The sequence below is a fragment of the Amblyomma mixtum genome, chromosome 4 (genome assembly GCF_055824585.1).
Source record: "Amblyomma mixtum isolate Tamu chromosome 4, ASM5582458v1, whole genome shotgun sequence".
NCBI lineage: Eukaryota > Metazoa > Arthropoda > Arachnida > Ixodida > Ixodidae > Amblyomma > Amblyomma mixtum.
Genome location: NC_143015.1, coordinates 85838225 through 85855252, shown reverse-complemented (window position 1 = coordinate 85855252; position 17028 = coordinate 85838225). Strand labels below are relative to the sequence as shown.

Sequence of the window (17028 nt, the reverse complement as noted above, 5' to 3'; positions counted from 1 at the left end):
AACGAGTCCCACCGCAAGGCTGCAACAGTGAACTGGCGCCGACGCCGAAGAAAGACGAAGCAGAATGGCACAATGTTTCTGCCTGCCCACCTTTCTCTTGCTACTTCCGCGTCAGGAAAGAGACTAACCGGTGTTTGTGTGACGCGTTCGCACAGTGTAGTCCCTATGACAGGGCCAGACTGGATGGGGCGGCACTAAGGGGGGGGGGGGGGGCTATTAGTGGCGCCACGTCTGGACAGGTCATGATCGGCATCGGGACAAAACGACGACAATGAAGCGTTACAAAATAAGGCCCCTGGGCAGGCAGTACTCGCCGTAATCACTTTCTAGTTTCTTATTCTGAGTCAAAACTGTTGGCCAAAGCATACGCCACATTTAAGACACCACCTCATTGATGTCTGAGTGATGTATTTCAATTAAGGACCCTTTTTTTCACTAAGCTTAGTAAACCAGAGTGGTAGTACTTGAAATAAATATTTAGCTTATAAAACGTTTGTTAGATCTCTTCTAAAATATGCTAACACTGTTTGGTTTCCTCATTGAGTAACCAATGTGTCACGACGTAAAAGAATTCAACGTAAAGAAGTTAGGTTTATTCAAAACAAGTACAAAAAAACTGCCACACCAACACAACTAGCTGTAATCTCCGAGCTCGAAACCCTATCAACAAGGGCAAAGCGTGCGCGACTACAATTCCTTTATCGGATTCTTAAAAACACTGTTAAGATCGATTCATCAAAGTACATTTCACCGTCACAAAAACGTGCATTAAGAAAACAACACGCGTGTATGCTAACCGAATATCCTTTTCACAGAAACACTTTAAAAGATTCTTTCTTCCCGCTAGTAATGAAAAAATGGAACCGTCTAGACGCATCTATAACTAAAGCTGATTCATTTTCAAATTTTTGTTCTCATCTGTAAGGTATGTTTTAAAACTATAGGGTTGGTAAGAAAGCTTTTCTTAATTGTTGTCTATTTCAAGGAGTATACGTTGTTTTGTGCCCATGTTTATATTATGTTTATGTTTCTGAACTAGCATGCCTTTTTTTCTTTGGATTGCTTGTGGAAATCTGTCAAACTTCTTTTAAGTTTTCCTGTGCTATGATTCGTCTAGATTATAGTTTTCCTTTGCACAGCCGCTTTTAGAAATGTTATCCTTTGCTATGTATGATATATGCAATGCCCACCTGGTAAGGTCTCAACCAGAGGCGAAGCATTTGAAATAAGCATTTGTTGAAGACTTCATATAATTATATGCTTATCATAACTCTCCGGAGTACAATAAGTATTACCCTCTTGTGTTCATTGTGTTATTTTCGTGCAATTTTAGCAACTTATTTCACTGTGACAACTGCACAGAGAGAAGTCTGACATTCTGACATAATTCTGAGGGCGTGTGTATGTCGTCTGTACATTATCTGCTTACTCTACGAAAATTGTGTAATCAGTAAAAACGACTCTGTTTTCTTAGGGCCATCGTATTCACAAGAGCCTTCGTAGACGCCAGTTAGAGTCAACATGCACTACATATACGACATGAAGAGAAGAACAAGAGATGGCTATGTGCACGCCTCGACCTCGACATCAAAAAAGCAATTTTATGAGAAATCGCCTCCTTGAAAATATTGTCGACTGACACGGGTGTCTACAGAGCGCTGCATTTTTTCAGAGTGTGCCAGTGAAAAGCGTTGGATTTTAGTTTGGTTTGGTTTATTGGGGCAAAGCAACTAAGGCTGTGAGAGACGCCGTAGTGGAGGGCTCCGGAAATTTCGACCACCTGGGGTTCTTTAACGTGCGCTGACATCTCAAAGCACACGGGCCTCTAGAATTTCGCCTTCATCGAAATTCAGCCGCCGCTGCCGGGATCGAACCCGTGTCTTTCGGGCCAGCAGCCGAGCGCCGTAACCACTGAGCCACCGCGGCGGGGCTCGTTGGGTTTTAGCGTTATAAAATTCCTATACGGAAAAACACACCTAACACTACGCATTTCGGATATGTTTCTGAAGATTTAGGTGTTTATGGGATGTCCTTAAAGCCAGCGTTGTAGGCCGTCCTCACCGCCCACGATTAGGGAAGCTACGGTGGAGGGAGAGAACCACCACCAGCGCTCGGTGTGACGATGCAGGGAGGAGCACTGCAGAAGCTAGGGGCTGTATCGTATCGCAACCTGCGTGCGCAAGATAGCGCTGTGCCCTCGCCCTGACTTGATATTGTGTCCCCTCTTTCTTAACCCCCTTGCCACTATTTCTCTTTAAATATGCTCGATGAATAAACAGCACGGCATTGTTCCCTTCACACTGGCATGCGTCACTTCACTGGACAACGAGACGAAACATGGTGTCAGAAGTGGGATAAGGCTCGGCCTAAGGAACGCCCCTGCACCTAGGACCTGGAACGGCTGCCGGCGGCGTGCTGCTGAAAGCAAGAAATGGAGCGCCTAAGGCCGCCAGAACCACTGCGTCTAACAGGAGACGGCGGTCGAAGTTGGAAGTTGTTCAAACAGAAATTTGAACTCTTTTTGCAAGCAACGTCCAGTTCCAGCAAGCCAGCATCAGAAGCAGAAAAAACCACTGCCAGCAAGCCAGCATCAGAAGCAGCAAAAACTGCACTCTTCCTTAGCGTGGCCGGTGAGGATGCAATTGAAGTGTTCAATAATTTTTTGTTTGCCGACGGGGAAGACAGAGAAGACTACGCCACCGTCATTGCGAAGTTCGAGGAATACTGCGTCGAGCAACAGAACGAAGTACACGAACGGTATGTGTTTCGTTCACGGATCCAAGGCGAAGCAGAGCCATTCGAACAGTTCCTTCGCGACCTAAAAAAGCAGGCCATGAATTGCAACTTTGGGACAAGTGCAGACGATATGGTTCGCGACCAAATTGTATTCGGCACGAACTCTCCAAAACTGCGAGAAAAAATGCTGCGGGAAAAGAAGCTAACTCTGGGAAAAGCCGTAGATTTGTGCAAGGCGGCAGAAACATCAGCACGTCAGAACGAGTTCTGGAGTCGAACAAAGAAACTGTCCGAGATCAACGCTGTCTCTTCGAGTAGAACCGGAGTGAAGCTACAACAGCTCTCGAGGCGAGTTTCCAGGTGCAGTCGATGCGACCGCACTCACGCCCCACGACAGTGCCCTGCCTATGGCAAAACTTGCTATTCGTGCAGCAGGCCCAACCACTTCGCATCGTGCTGCAGAGCGAATGCCCACGTTCAAGAAGTACAGCACGAAGGTGACGATTTTGACGTTCTGGACATAGCCATTGGCAGTGTCATAAGCAACCGCGACTGGTGTGTGAAGGCCAAATTTGGCGGCAAGGAGGTGACGTTCAAGGTCGACACTGGCTCCCAGGCGAATCTTGTACCTATGTCACTCTTTCGGACGTTAAATGCAGGTGCACTGAAGCCCAGTGGTGCCGTTCTGCGGTCGTACGGAGGTGGTATCATCAAACACTGCGGCACGTGCTCAGCGCCGGTGCAAGTAGGTGAACGAAAAATTTGCACTGAATTCTTCATAGTCAAGAAAAACCACCAGGCCATCTTGGGACTTCAAGCCAGCGAGCTGCTAGGTCTACTTCGCCGCACAGTGGACACCGTCACCTCGACCTCTTCTCATGAAGTGGCTAGGGAGTACCCTGGGCTCTTTCAAGGAACTGGGTGCTTACAACGTGAATACAGGATACTGCTGCGCAAGGACGCTGTGCCCGTCGTTCAAGCTGCTCGGAGGGTGCCCATTGCCTTACAGGAGCCATTGCGTACTGAGCTACAGCGAATGGAGAAAGAAGGAATCATCAGAAAGGTCAGCGACCCAACCGACTGGGTAAGCCCACTAGTCATTACACGCAAGAAAGACGGAAAAATGAGGGTGTGCATGGATCCGAGAAGGATCAACGACAGCCTGAAAAGAGAGCACTACCAGATGCCGCGTCGGGAAGATATCGAGGCGGAGTTAGCGGGAGCTAAGTTCTTTTCTCGTCTAGACGCAAATGCGGGCTTTCACCAGATCCCGCTTGAGGAGCGGTCGTCGAAACTTTGTACGTTCGCAACGCCCTTCGGCCGGTACTGCTTTCTCCGGCTTCCTTTCGGGCTCGCGTCCGCCAGCGAGGTGTTTCAAAAGGCGCTGAATGAAGTCTGACGGTGTTCCTGGAGTACGGGTGTACGTGGATGACGTTCTCATTTGGGGCACTACCAGAGAAGAGCACGATGAACGACTAAGATGTGCACTAAAAGCAGCTGAAGCTGCAGGCCTGACATTCAATGTTGCAAAATGCGAGTTTGGCGCCGAAAAAATAGCATTTTTAGGCGACGTGATCAGCAGCGAAGGAATAAGCCCTAGTCCGGCCCTGGTCGAAAGCGTAAGGAACATGCCAAAACCACAAAACAAACAGGCAGTACACAGGTTGCTCGGGGTGGTAAATTACTTCAGCAAGTACTTGCCATCCCTAGCTCTGCGAACACCAATTCTCCGCTCTCTTCTAAAGAAAAATGTTTTATTCGAATGGACGGCCAATCACGAGAGAGAGTGGAAAGATATATGCGACGCGCTCACCAAGGCACCATTACTCGCAATTTTTGACCCACAGAAAGAAACAAAAGTGACGTCAGACGCGTCACAGAACGGCATCGGTTCAGCTCTGCTACAGCGGCACGGCGTAAATTGGAGGCCAGTCGCTTACGCGTCGAAAACACTGACAGAGTGTGAACAGCGCTATTCACAGATCGAAAAAGAAGCGATGGCTCTCGTATTTGGCTGTGAGAAGTTTGACCACTTCACATACGGTCGCCCAGTCTTGCTTGAAAGTGACCATCAGCCGCTAATAAATATATCAAAAAAGGCCATAGCAGACATGCCGCCGAGATTGCAGCGGTTTTTCCTGAGACTGTTGAAATATGATTACGCTCTAACATTTGTTCCGGGTAAACAGATGCAGTTGGCAGACATGCTCTCAAGGTCGGCGGGTCCTGCTGACATCAGCCACTCGGAGACAGAAGATGTTGAAGTCCATGCCATCAGCATTTTGTCTGCACTGGTGAGTGACAGAACAGCTGCACTACTTGCGCGTGAGACGGGAGCTGATACCTATCTCAAAGTGGTGATGCAGAACCTCGCAGACGGGGTCACGGTTGAAGGTCCGCTCAAATCTGTGGCTGCTGAACTTTCAGTAGTGGGTGGAATACTGTTTAAAGGAACGAAGGTCGTTATACCTCGAAGCATGCGGGCCGAGACATTGAAACGCATTCATGCTGGGCATCTTGGCATTGCGAAGTGCAGAGCAAGGGCAAGGCAGCTGGTGTACTGGCCAAACATCAACAGTGACGTTGCATCGATGATTGAGGGTTGTTCAACCTGCAGAAAGTATGCTTATAACCAACCATCAGAGCCACTGATGCTCCGCGCCACTCCAACCCAAGCCTGGTACCGCGTTGGTGTCGACATATTTCAATATGGCGGAAAATACTACCTCATTGCTTACGATGCCATGTCGAATTTTCCAGATGTCGAGGAGCTCTGCGACCAAACGGCATCCGGCGTCATCGAAAAACTTGGGGCCATGTTTTCACGATTCGGAATCCCGATGGAGGTATGCACAGATAATGGCCCACAGTTCTCCAGCCATGAGTTCGCTCTTTTCGCTGAGCTGTACGACTTCAAACATGTTACGTCAAGCCCGATGTTTCCTCGGTCCAACGGGCTGGCCGAAAAGGGAGTGCAAGTAGTAAAGCGTATCCTCAAGAAAACCACAGAGGCGAATGAAAACTTTTGGCTTGGTATGCTCAATTACAGATCAAGCCCATTGGAAGACGGCCGGTCGCCCGGCGAACTGCTCCAAGGGAGGACCCTGCGCACGACTTTGCCAGACTTTCGACGTCAGGCTGTTACACGGGTCAAGAAACATGAGCAGGCGAGTCACGCCACCCGATGCCTGGTCCCACTTCAAAAAGACGACGTCGTGCGCATTAAGGGGACAACGTGGGATCGCAAGGCCAAGGTAACTGCAGCGGCAGCTCCTCGCTCCTACTACGTGCAAACCAATGATGGCAAGACGTTGCGGCGCAATCGACAACATTTACTGGCAACAAAGGAGAAGTTTGACACTGAGGCCTCAGACAGCGATGAATCTAGCGATGACAGCATTTTAGCCCGGGAAGAGTCGTCAACCCTACCACCGGCACCAGCGGCTCCGGTTATGCCGACCAGAGACACCAGTCCGGCGCCCCAGCAACCCCGCCGGTCCGCACGTGTGAGAAAGCCGCTTGACCGCCTTCATTACGACGAGAACTTCAAGCAAATCAGCCACCAGCGTTAAATGTGCTGCGAAAAACTGTGACGGAGGAGGATGTATCGTATCGCAACCTGCGTGCGCAAGATAGCGCTGTGCCCTCGCCCTGACTTCATATTGTGTCCCCTCTTTCTTAACCCCCTTGCCACTATTTCTCTTTAAATATGCTCGATGAATAAACAGCACGGCATTGTTCCCTTCACACTGGCATGCGTCACTTCACTGGACAACGAGACGAAACAGGGGCGGGGAGGAGGACATCCCGGGCTGCTAGTCGGGCTTAGTAACTGGGGTACGTTTCGTGGAGAACGTGGCAGGGGAAGCATTTTAAGAAAAGACAAGAACACGCGCTGCGTAGCCAGTTAGCTCACTGTGGCAACATGTCTTGTGTGCATGTGTGTTATCGACGCGCCGCAACTGTGCGCATCTCCTATGCGTCGCACGCTATGGATGCAGCTAAATCACTTGATTCCGCGTATTCATGTCGGGGTCGCGGCCGGATGTCGCGCATATGGCTCTTGTTTTTTTTCTTCCGCGAGGTTTTACTGCACGCCCTCGGCACGTGGCTGAGCGTCGGTGGTGGTCTGTCATACGACTCATGGCATGTTGGCGATGACGCTTCAGGCGCTAATTCGGCGCGCCCATAGCCCAACCCAGCTGGTCCAACGCGGCGTAGCAGCTGCCTCCAAGTATCGTGGATTCACAGGCCACGTGTCATGGATTCACGGAGAACAGGAAACGGTCCTGCGGGGCCACCGCGATCGGCGAGAAATAGGTGCTCTGCGCGACGTCGACGCTGCTGTATGGAAGTCAGCGCAAAAACTAAATCAGGGACAGCATAAAAGAAGTACAAAGAATACATTCACCAATGTCGGAATTGGCGCTTGCCGAGTGGCGCTGGCTGCATCCGGTACATCGTGTCATTGTCTGAAAGCGTAACATCGCCAAGCCGGACGCGCCTGCCGTAGGTAGGGGAACACCACAGCATTAACAGTTATCGCTCTGTTTTCCATAGTACAGAGCAGTCGTTCTCAATTTTTTCCCGCTGTTTCACGTATGACCTCCTCCGTCAAATAGTGAACCTCCACAAACAATACAATGCTAAATATAGTGCCGTGCCCAGAAGTGTGGAATCGCATCATTTCATTTTTCTGTTGTAGCTGGAAAATCCACGGAACGTTTGCTATTCTTCGCCGAGCTATATGCGGGCGGCTTTCAGCAGTATGAACCAACGATCGTAAATAATTTTCCAGCTGTGCTGAAGCCATTCTTTGTCTAGGTACCACAACACATGCAGTGAATGAAAAAGTTTTTTTTCAGAAGAAAAAACAACGCAATTGCGAAATGCATGTAAATGTCGTGGTCCCTACAGCGTATGTTGAGGCTATGCCGCTCGAAATATGTATAACCTACCGTCTTTGCGAAATGTAATGTTTACATCACCTCGCGAACTATAAATCTGAGTAAGGTAAAGCCAAAACTTTTCCTCACCTTTAAAGAACTTTTTATCTTTAAAGAAGTCTTAAGGACTTCACTATACTAGTAAGCAGCAAGCAATGAATCCTGGTCAGTTTTGGCGGAGGCGGAAACTTTTTTGAGCACACTACCCCAAAATGTAGTTTGCTTGCTTGTTTGTTTCTTTTTATATCTTGTACTTATCGCTGCGGTCACGTGACCGGGTCCCTTTGTCTTAGCTACGCGAAACTGTAACGAGAGCGGTCTAGACAACCAGAATGAGGCGCGGCTGTTTATACTATGTTCCAGAGGAACGCCGGCGTGTTAAGGGCCTTATACCGGAAATTCGCGGCCATCGTTTATTCTTTTTTAGGTCGAACACGACCTAGGGTTACGGCCAGACCTACCTTTTATGGAATGGCATGGTATGGTATGGTATGGTATGGTATGGTATGGTATGGTATGGTATGGTATGGTATGGTATGGGATGGTGTGGTATGGTATGACATGGTATAGGATGGTGTAGTATGGTATGGTATGGAATAGTATGGCATGGTATGGTATGGTATGGTATGATATGGTATGTTATGGTATGGGATGGTGTGGTATGGTATGGTATGGTATGGAATAGTATGGCATGGTATGGTATGGTATGGTATGATATGGTGTGGTATGGTATGGTACGGTATGGTATGGTATGGTATGGTGAAGTCAACGTCCAAAAACTTCACATTGAATGCGAGGGGCGGCATGCAGTAAATGACTCCTTATCAACATTTACTACGTCCGCTTGTTAAACGCGCATCGACGCCGCACATTTCTCGGTCGTTTTCTCATTTTGCCTCCGCTGAAATTCGGCCACCGCGGCCGGGATTCCCTCGCACGACGTTGAGACCAACAGCCAAAAGTCATAACCACGAAGCTATAGCGAAGGTTCGAGTGAACGGGCCGGTATCGTCACCGCAAAGCTTCCTTTCGAGGAATCAAGACCGGCCAAATAAGCTCTTTGTTTTGAAGTTTAGAACTTTACGGAAGCCTGAATGCTGCAGTTTAGTTCGCCTTGTCGTCACCACCATGTCACCATACCTTTAGCTCACCACTGAGCTCGTGGTTTACCTACGGTCGCTTTGGGTTCGTAAACACTAGTGCCCAGGAACAGCCCCCGTATCGGTAGAGGAGAAACTAATCTATTTTGACGTAATGCTGAGAAACTTCAAGTAGTAGAAGTTAGCCCGAAAAGCTAGCAGGCTATATACTGATACGGTGCAAAAAAGGCAGACATACTATTGACCGGTTTCTCATTCCCTACTTGTGAACTCTTAGGTGTTTTCACTCTATGATAGCTTGCATGCGGTTGCCCTTAGTGTTCATATGAGAATTTTTTCGATGAAATGACTGAGATACACAATGAACACGACACATTAGACCGTCCCGCCATCCCCATGGCGACCAAACAATGCGCACTCGCTAGCAGCCCTGTAAACGCGGAAGCAATCTGAAAATCTGGGTCTTTTATCGCTCAAATTTTGTGATGCAGGCAAGTTCACACAAAGCGAAAGCTTCTTGGGCCTTTAGTTTGCCGTCAACGTGGGGCACAGCGTAGCGACAACGACGAATCGGTGGTGAAGCGAGAGGCTACGCTTAGATGGGTGCCGCCATGTTGCCTGAACGTAGAGCGGCGTCGGGGCGCACGTTGGGGCTAACGTTAACCCAAGACGCAAGGCGGGCCTTGCGTTCTGCGCATGCGCACTTCGAGGCCCCAAAGCTTGAAGCCTCTTATTCTAAAACTCCCTAATAGCTTTAATCTACGACTGAGAAGCAAACCGCGCAGCCTGGTTATTTTTCACAAAAGTTGTACGTCAACGTTCGAGGCTCCCAGTTTTATTTTGTAGAAAGTGCACACCAACAACCCTCGCGCTGCGGCATCAAATATTTAGATTACCATAGACTGACGCTAGATATAAAGAGTTCTTTTAATCTAATTTAATGCAATGGCTACAAATTTGACGCCGAAGTAATAGGGTTGGCTCCTTTTGGCTGCTTGAGACATATGCAGTGGCCACTGTTCTGAATTCCACAACGGAGCCATTGGAGGCCGGCGACTATGTACCACCTCGCAAAATGCATGTCACACCTTGATTGGTATTATTATTGTGCAAGTGCGACTCAACATTCCGTAATTCCTATTCGCGCTCTATTGTTTGTTTTTTCCGGTGCGCAGTTGAGTGAGGCGGGTAAATGGAAGCGAACAGCGGGGTCACTGCCTCGCTTGTACGCATGAAGGCTCCGTAGTCGCGGCAACAGGTAATGCACCGTCGTGTGCACGTGGATAGCGCATCTGCAGCAACAGATGGTCAACTACGGTGCACCTAAAATGCATAAAGCACAGGGGCGGTTTATCGCTGGAAGTTTGAATTGGTTTATTTTTATGGGGTACCAAGTCCTAAAGCGACTCAGGCTATGGAGACGCCGTAGTGGAGAGCTCTAGGAAATTATGCCCCTCGGGTTTTTTAACACGCATTTACAATACACAATACTCGAGCATCTAACTTTTCGCTTTCTACAGATGCCGCGGCGGCTCAGTGGTTAAAGCGCTAACACTGAAGTGTTGAAACTGACCCTGATCCACCTACTCCCCACATGAAAAGCGTCTGAAAATCTGTTCCCATCTCGCGCAAGCCGAATGCGGGCGCGGACAGCATGCGAATATGCGTTGGCCTAGAAGAGCCTAACGCAGCACCTATGTAATGCGCGGTAGTGAGGTCCCGCCGCCATTGCGCAGTTAACTGACTTGGGTCCTTGAGAGCTATGCAGAGCTGACGTCACAGCGGTTTGATTGCACCATAGACACAATGCTGCAAGCCCTCGCGCTAGCAACGTCAGCATGGTCTTCCTCCTGCTGCGCCCGATGCAATGTATAGCACTCCTCATGAGAGTGCCGTAATCATCTGCACCCAGCTCACGTTTGAGACCACTAACTCGTCATCATGAAAAGGCGCTCTATCCGGCACCGTCCCGTAGGAACAGTGATGGCTGATCTACATGGCCTGCAGAATACATGCAGCTAATGGAGCCATGGACTAAGCTCCCCGGCCTGAAAGGTCCTGAATGACCCAGGAAATAAAAGTTTATTACTACTATTCGCTGAACACGGGCATTGGTAGTCTTCACCACCTGTTCCGTTTTTCAGAGTTGCTGAAGAAATCTGCGTGAGGTTCCTAACAGCAATCTGTGTCGCTGTGAATGGCGCAGCGCTTTGTCCACCGCAGTAACTCCGTTGTTGGGCAGCTTCTGTAGCACACCAGTTAACCAGATCTTTAGGCGGCTGTCGCGCTTTTCCCCGTGATATTCTGCACTCTTTGTGTTAGGAAACACATGCTGACATCTGTTGGTAAGCCCCTCTCCATTAGTGCAAACAGGTTTGCGAACAGCTGTCATAGTGCAAAATAAGGAGCTCGTACCAAGAATGGCACACCCGCGGCCTTGTGAAGGTGGTTTGAGGCTACCATAGGAGAAGGGCAATGCTTATATGAAGCACTCATCTCCAATAGGCGATGCGCCCAGCGAACTCCCTACTTCTTCCTTGTTTCTTTCTCCTTTCTCTCTTCCTTGTTGTCGAGTAGCTGGCCAGAGACGTGTTACTACCTCGCATTAATCCTTTCTCTCTCTTGTAACAAGCTACTCTTTCGTCCGTCCGCGTCACTGAGGCCATGTTTTCTACGACCACTCACTCATCATCCTGTAGAACATTGACGCCAATAGGACCCGTGCCGGATGTGTTGCCGAACCGTAAAACTTGCTCTCTCTACTCAGCATGGGAATCCCAGACCCAAGCTCTATGTCACGCAGTTCGGGTTTCTTCGTAATCTTCTACTGCCGATGGTGAAGAAGACCGTGTCCGAATATGCAGCTGCTACAGGGCTCTCCTCCTCATGCGATGAGACACGATGACGAGCGAGACTGAGGTGCTTGGACCAATGAACATAGCAGAACGCCTTATTCGCATTTCAGAGACGCGGAGGGAGGTGAGACGCAACTGAGTCTGCAAAGAAGGCCTTCATGAGCCTCTCAAAAGCGGTCGAGTAAGCGGAATCATTAATGTCGGCAGTGCACAACCCCGAACGACCCTCAAGGTCTCGAAACGGCCCTACGTTATGGAAATCAAGCGAGCTGTGCTGTGATGCTTGACGGACAAAAGCGTGGGTAGCTGTCAGTAGGTGATGTGGTACAAACTGCACGAAGTATTCTGGGGCGCGATTTTTTAGGCCGACTGACGCAGAAATACATCGCACAGCAGAGATGTCGATATTGGTGAGGAAGGTGAGGAAGTAATCTCGAAAAAAAATCAGTTGGGAGGTGAAGTACCGAGCTTTAAACAAGCTCACCTGACGGGCAAAAAACATCTTGCGTGATGGCGCGGCGATTGCTCAAGGGGGTGAGCGGCAGACGATTTACGCACTCCGTCTGTTCGGCATGTCCGATGAGCCCAGCCTTGTGGTGGCGGTGTCGTTGGCGAAAAGTAGCCGCTGCTACAATCTAGGTTAAAGTCTGGCTGCCTTCCTACCGCAATATCTTTCAAGTAGTTTCGCTGCCACTCTATGATGTCTTCTCGTTCGGTGAGCCGTGAGTCTTACTTCATATTTCTTCGCTCGAAACTAATCTCATGTAACCGGAGACGCGCGATCCACGTCAGCTCAACAGTGAAGGAAGACTCGTATCTGTCGAAGAATCTTATGCACTTTTCGCCATCGACGACATTTAGTTACCATTAAAAGAGGCTGCGCACGCATGGCTTCAGTGCGCAGTGCCTGAAGTCGTTTTATGCGGCACTGATTCTCTTCATCTCCGTTTCCTGAACGCTTCTGTTTCATGTCGGAACTTTCACGCCCTCTCGCATATTGTTTTACCCCGCATATTATCTGTAGACAAATACCGACCATTCACAGACGAAACAGCAAGTTTCTTATACCACGTTCCCAAGCTCTCTGTTCTGTCAGAACATGTAAACGAAGATAACATGACCGAATGTTTCATGACGAACCCCCCAAGACGGAGTAGATTTGATGGAAATTAGTATTTAAGAAGCAACTTTTATTTGGATGGTATAAAGAAAGTAATTTTAGCCCGCATTTTAATGGCAACCTAGTCGAAATCAAGAAAAAGAAATGGCCAAGGGCAGGACATATAATGCGAAGGCAAGATAACCGAGGGTGGTTAAGGATAGTTTACTGGATTTGAAGCGAAGGCCAGCGTAGCAGAAGGCAGAAGAGAGTCAACTGGGCAGATGAGTTTCGGTAGTTCACGGGCATGCGATGGCCGCAGTTGCCACAAGAGAGGGTTAATTGGAGAGCGCGGAAGGCTCTGATCTCCAGTGCGCGCCGCCTAGATGGTTATGATGATTAAATCTGTTAGCTGGCCAGTTTATCCTTGTAAGTCGAATGACAGCCACGGTCAAATGGAGGTGCTGGGTTCGATCCTCGGATCTGGAGGAATCTTTTTGCAGCTACGAAATTCTACTGAAATCTGTGCAATTGTCCTCTGTGCTTGCAACAATAGACGGTAGAAGCAATCTGTCGCCTTTGGATGGTGCAAAAATAATCGTTTGTGAGCTTCTTGGCAATGTGCCTGAGTTCGGGTCTTCTGTCTGCAACTAAGACGCTCAGCAACGAATAACTCAATTCTGATTTAGCCACACTCTGATCCATCACAGAAGGTAAACTGAGTTCAAGCCGCACGCGCGTTTCTGTGGTTGCATCGAAACCTCAAGTGAAATACTTTCGTACGGGCGCATGGATCGTTAGTAATGAAAAGTATTGCGTTGTGGCGGAAGTAATAATTATTCTTCGTCAGTTACACAAAAACTGGCTCTTTATTCTTTTCCTAATAAAATATTTCGTCTGCTGTTTAACCTTCGGCTTTCGTCAACCAAAAATTTCTCTTCTGTCATAGCCAGCGGCTTACGGTTGATACAGTATTCAAATTTATATAGATTATAAATCCCCCTCATATGACTTCATTTTTTTTATAATTATAGAAAGCTTCAAAGACAGCGATAAAAATGGTCCTTTTACTTTATTTCAATTTCACACTGGCAACAGCTTTTTCATTGCCTTTACTATGCACGAGATGCATTACCTGTATTATTCCCCGCGGAGCACCGCAGTTCTCCCACGGATCGGAGCAAATTTCGGAGGTACCTTGGGAGTGCAATGAAACATAAACAAGACTCTTCAACTGCCAGCATGCAAGCATAAATATATTAAGTCGTGTCGAGGAAAGACACCCAACATTCATTAAAACTTGTAAAGACTGGTCTTCAAAACTTAAACGCTAATACCAAATAGGCTAGTGTTGTTTTCCCCCCAAAAATCCCTCCCCCATCGTTGCTAGCGTGTCAGTTGTCCGGTTCGCGTTTCATTTCACGACGACAGTACGTACAATGATGTTTGTTCTCAGTCGATGGCTAAATCAGTAGAAAAAGCGCAGTGTCTCTGGCTGCGTTTTTAGGCCAGATCCATTTGAGCTCTTACCTTCCATCCACGCAGTGCACCCTCTTGGTTCGGGCGTCGTAGAACAGGGCGAAGCAGTCCCCTCCCACTCCTGTGGTGTAAGGTTGCAGGACGTTCATACAGACCGAAGTCGCGAGCGCAGCGTCGGCCGCGTTGCCTCCGCGACGCAGCACATCTACGCGTTAAGAAAGAAAGTAGAAATGGAATCGGAACCTGCGTCAGCGTAGCAGCTTAGCGTTTATAGTGGACATGCTCTTAACGGCTTTGTTTTGCTGACCACCTGAGGCAGAGGAAATGCCGCCAACAGCGTCTTGCACCGGGTGCAGGCTGCCCCCGCTTCTAATTTCCCCTGGGAGCGCATGCACAAATTTATTGAACTGACTCTGCCAGACGAGACCGCAACATGCGGAGCCAGAAGACAACATACAGATCTGGAGATGAAAACCTTTCAATAATGCACAGTTCTGGATTGTGGGGGTGCAGCTGGATCTACACATTTGACGCCTGAGCTTGGGTGGGTGGGAGGGGGGGGGGGGGGGGGGGGGCAAAAGTATTACTCTCTTTTCGTCGCCAGGAGAAGAGCGACCTTTTTAAATGCGACAGCAGTAAAGGGTACATGCCCCGAACCTGCGGCGTGGGTGCAATAAGCAGTGCGGTGAGTAAATAACTGAGGGAGAGAAAGCAGGCGAAGCGTGCCATGCCTATTGGTGCGACAGCATTGTAGTTGTAATGACACCCAAACCCCGCCGATGTCCGAAACGAAATTTGCTTATTAGTTCAGAGAGGCTACGTGACCTCGTGACGTCATCACTACCTGCCATTCTGGCAGGTGGCAACCTCGTCACCAGACTGTGAGCAACTTGTCCATCGGGGCAGGCGGCATTTCAGTTAATTGTTAGTACGTTATTTTGACGTTATCAGAAGCTGTCCCCCCAGTTGTTAGGAACCTAGTTTCTAGACAGCAACCAAAATTAATAATCAAAATGAAAATCAAAACCAAATATATTTGCGACTGCTGGCACCATTATATTATAGCAGATACCTGCTACTGCGGCTAGCAGTCCGATAATGGCTGTTGATTGACTGAAAATCAGAAATAAACTGACGCAAATGCACAAAGGGTTCGTAATAGAAGTTACGACAATGCCAAATTCAATGCTATTGTATTCCAATCTTAAGGTAATGTCAGCATCTCCATAGCGTTTGATCGCAATTTAGTGACGTCATAGTGCCCGCCGGAGGTCGAAATTAAATGAATGGACTAGTGACCGTGAGTTACAGCGTGTGACGCGGGGTCGAAACCAGACGCACGGCCATCCGTGAGGCAGGCCTACTCCCCACCGCTATTCAAAATCGTTGAAGAGACTGAGTGGTGTTAAACCTGCACCACCAAAGGTGTCTGAAATTCTCGGCCTGCCGCATATGTGACAGCCCAAGAGTCCAGTACACTCATATCCTATTCTCCTGCCTGGCACACTTGCCCCCTGCCTCTTGGCACCTAAACAGTCCGCAGCAGTGGGAGGCTGCTTTGTCCAGCAGAGAGCCGAATCTCCAACTTCGGCTGGTGACCTGGGCAGAGGACGTCGCGACTAGGCACGACTTAGACGCCACAGCCGGCAGCCTGAAGGCCACCCGCAATGCTTCTGCATAATTTTCGTTTTTTAGGCCTTCAAATAAATAAAAGGTTTTCACCACCACCATTATGAAAACACTAAATTATCGGCGATATTTTGCTCGTCACGCCTACTCCATAGCTAAGTCTATGTTGATTACAGCAGATATATTTTCGGCCTTACCGATTACGTTATTGCATGTAGGCATTCAATGCTACATGCATGCAGGACCGACAAATGAGCCACATTTTCCAAAAGCTGCATGTCATGCAGCCTTTCAAAAATGTGCGTATCCTTGCCGGTCGAATCACGCACTCTCCGAAATAAGCCTTTTCCACTTGTGCATATGTGAAGCCGTTGCTTCCGGATGTAAAGGTTTTGTTTAAAAACGGAGACGAAAATTTCAGATTTGTTACATTGTTCTCGATATAAGCCGTGCAAATTTCACCGTCTAAGTTTACAAATTTCTTGCAGTTTGCTTATGAAAATGCATTTTTTACGCAGAAACTTCGGCTTCGACCTATGGTAGTCCTACCGGCTCCTCGTCCTAAGATTGACCTTAAAGCAAAGGTGGTGATATGCGCTCACAAAGCATCCGCATTCAAATCTCGCAGCATTGGAGTCAGTGATACAGAAAACTGCTGCATGCGTTTCAACCGATGTCATTGTTGTTGTTGTGACTGAGAGAAGGATGAAAAGGAAATTGCACGGGCCTGCTACTGGCTCGAGCCAAGCCACCACCGCTGCCACGTGCAGATAGAGGAGAGCTAAAAGATCAGAGGAAAGAGAAAAAGGAAAGAAAAGACGCGCGTCGCAGCAACAACTGCGTCCGCCGGAGCGGACGCTGCTCAAAAAGAAGCGGCCGAAGCCGCGCTCGCCGAAGCGAGAACAGATACTCCTAACCGATGTCATAAGGCCAACGGCCGGCTGAAATAACGGTCACAAATCTCACGCGGTAGAAAGCCGTCAGAAAAATTAAATTAATGAAAACACAAAACAAAATTAAACAAAAAGAGGAAGAGAGCCTGAGACTACTAGCCAACGTTTCGACAAACGTATATGTCTTCGTGTGCTTGAGTACAATCATCACTGGCGAAAGTTATATGAATCTTTCACTACAAAGAGGAAGCAACGAAAAGGGAGGTAGCGTCAGGGAGTGGGGAGAGTGGT

General features: G+C 48.5%; 1 protein-coding gene across 1 annotated transcript in view; it reads right to left on the bottom strand.

The window, feature by feature from the left end:
* Window positions 1–17028, bottom strand: part of LOC149347291 (uncharacterized) — a 54040-nt gene that overhangs the window by 33671 nt on the left and 3341 nt on the right. The window contains exon 2 of the mRNA XM_089586987.1: window positions 14267–14420. Within this exon, the coding sequence (XP_089443113.1) occupies window positions 14267–14420 (154 nt within the window). The remainder of the gene's footprint in view (window positions 1–14266; window positions 14421–17028) is intronic.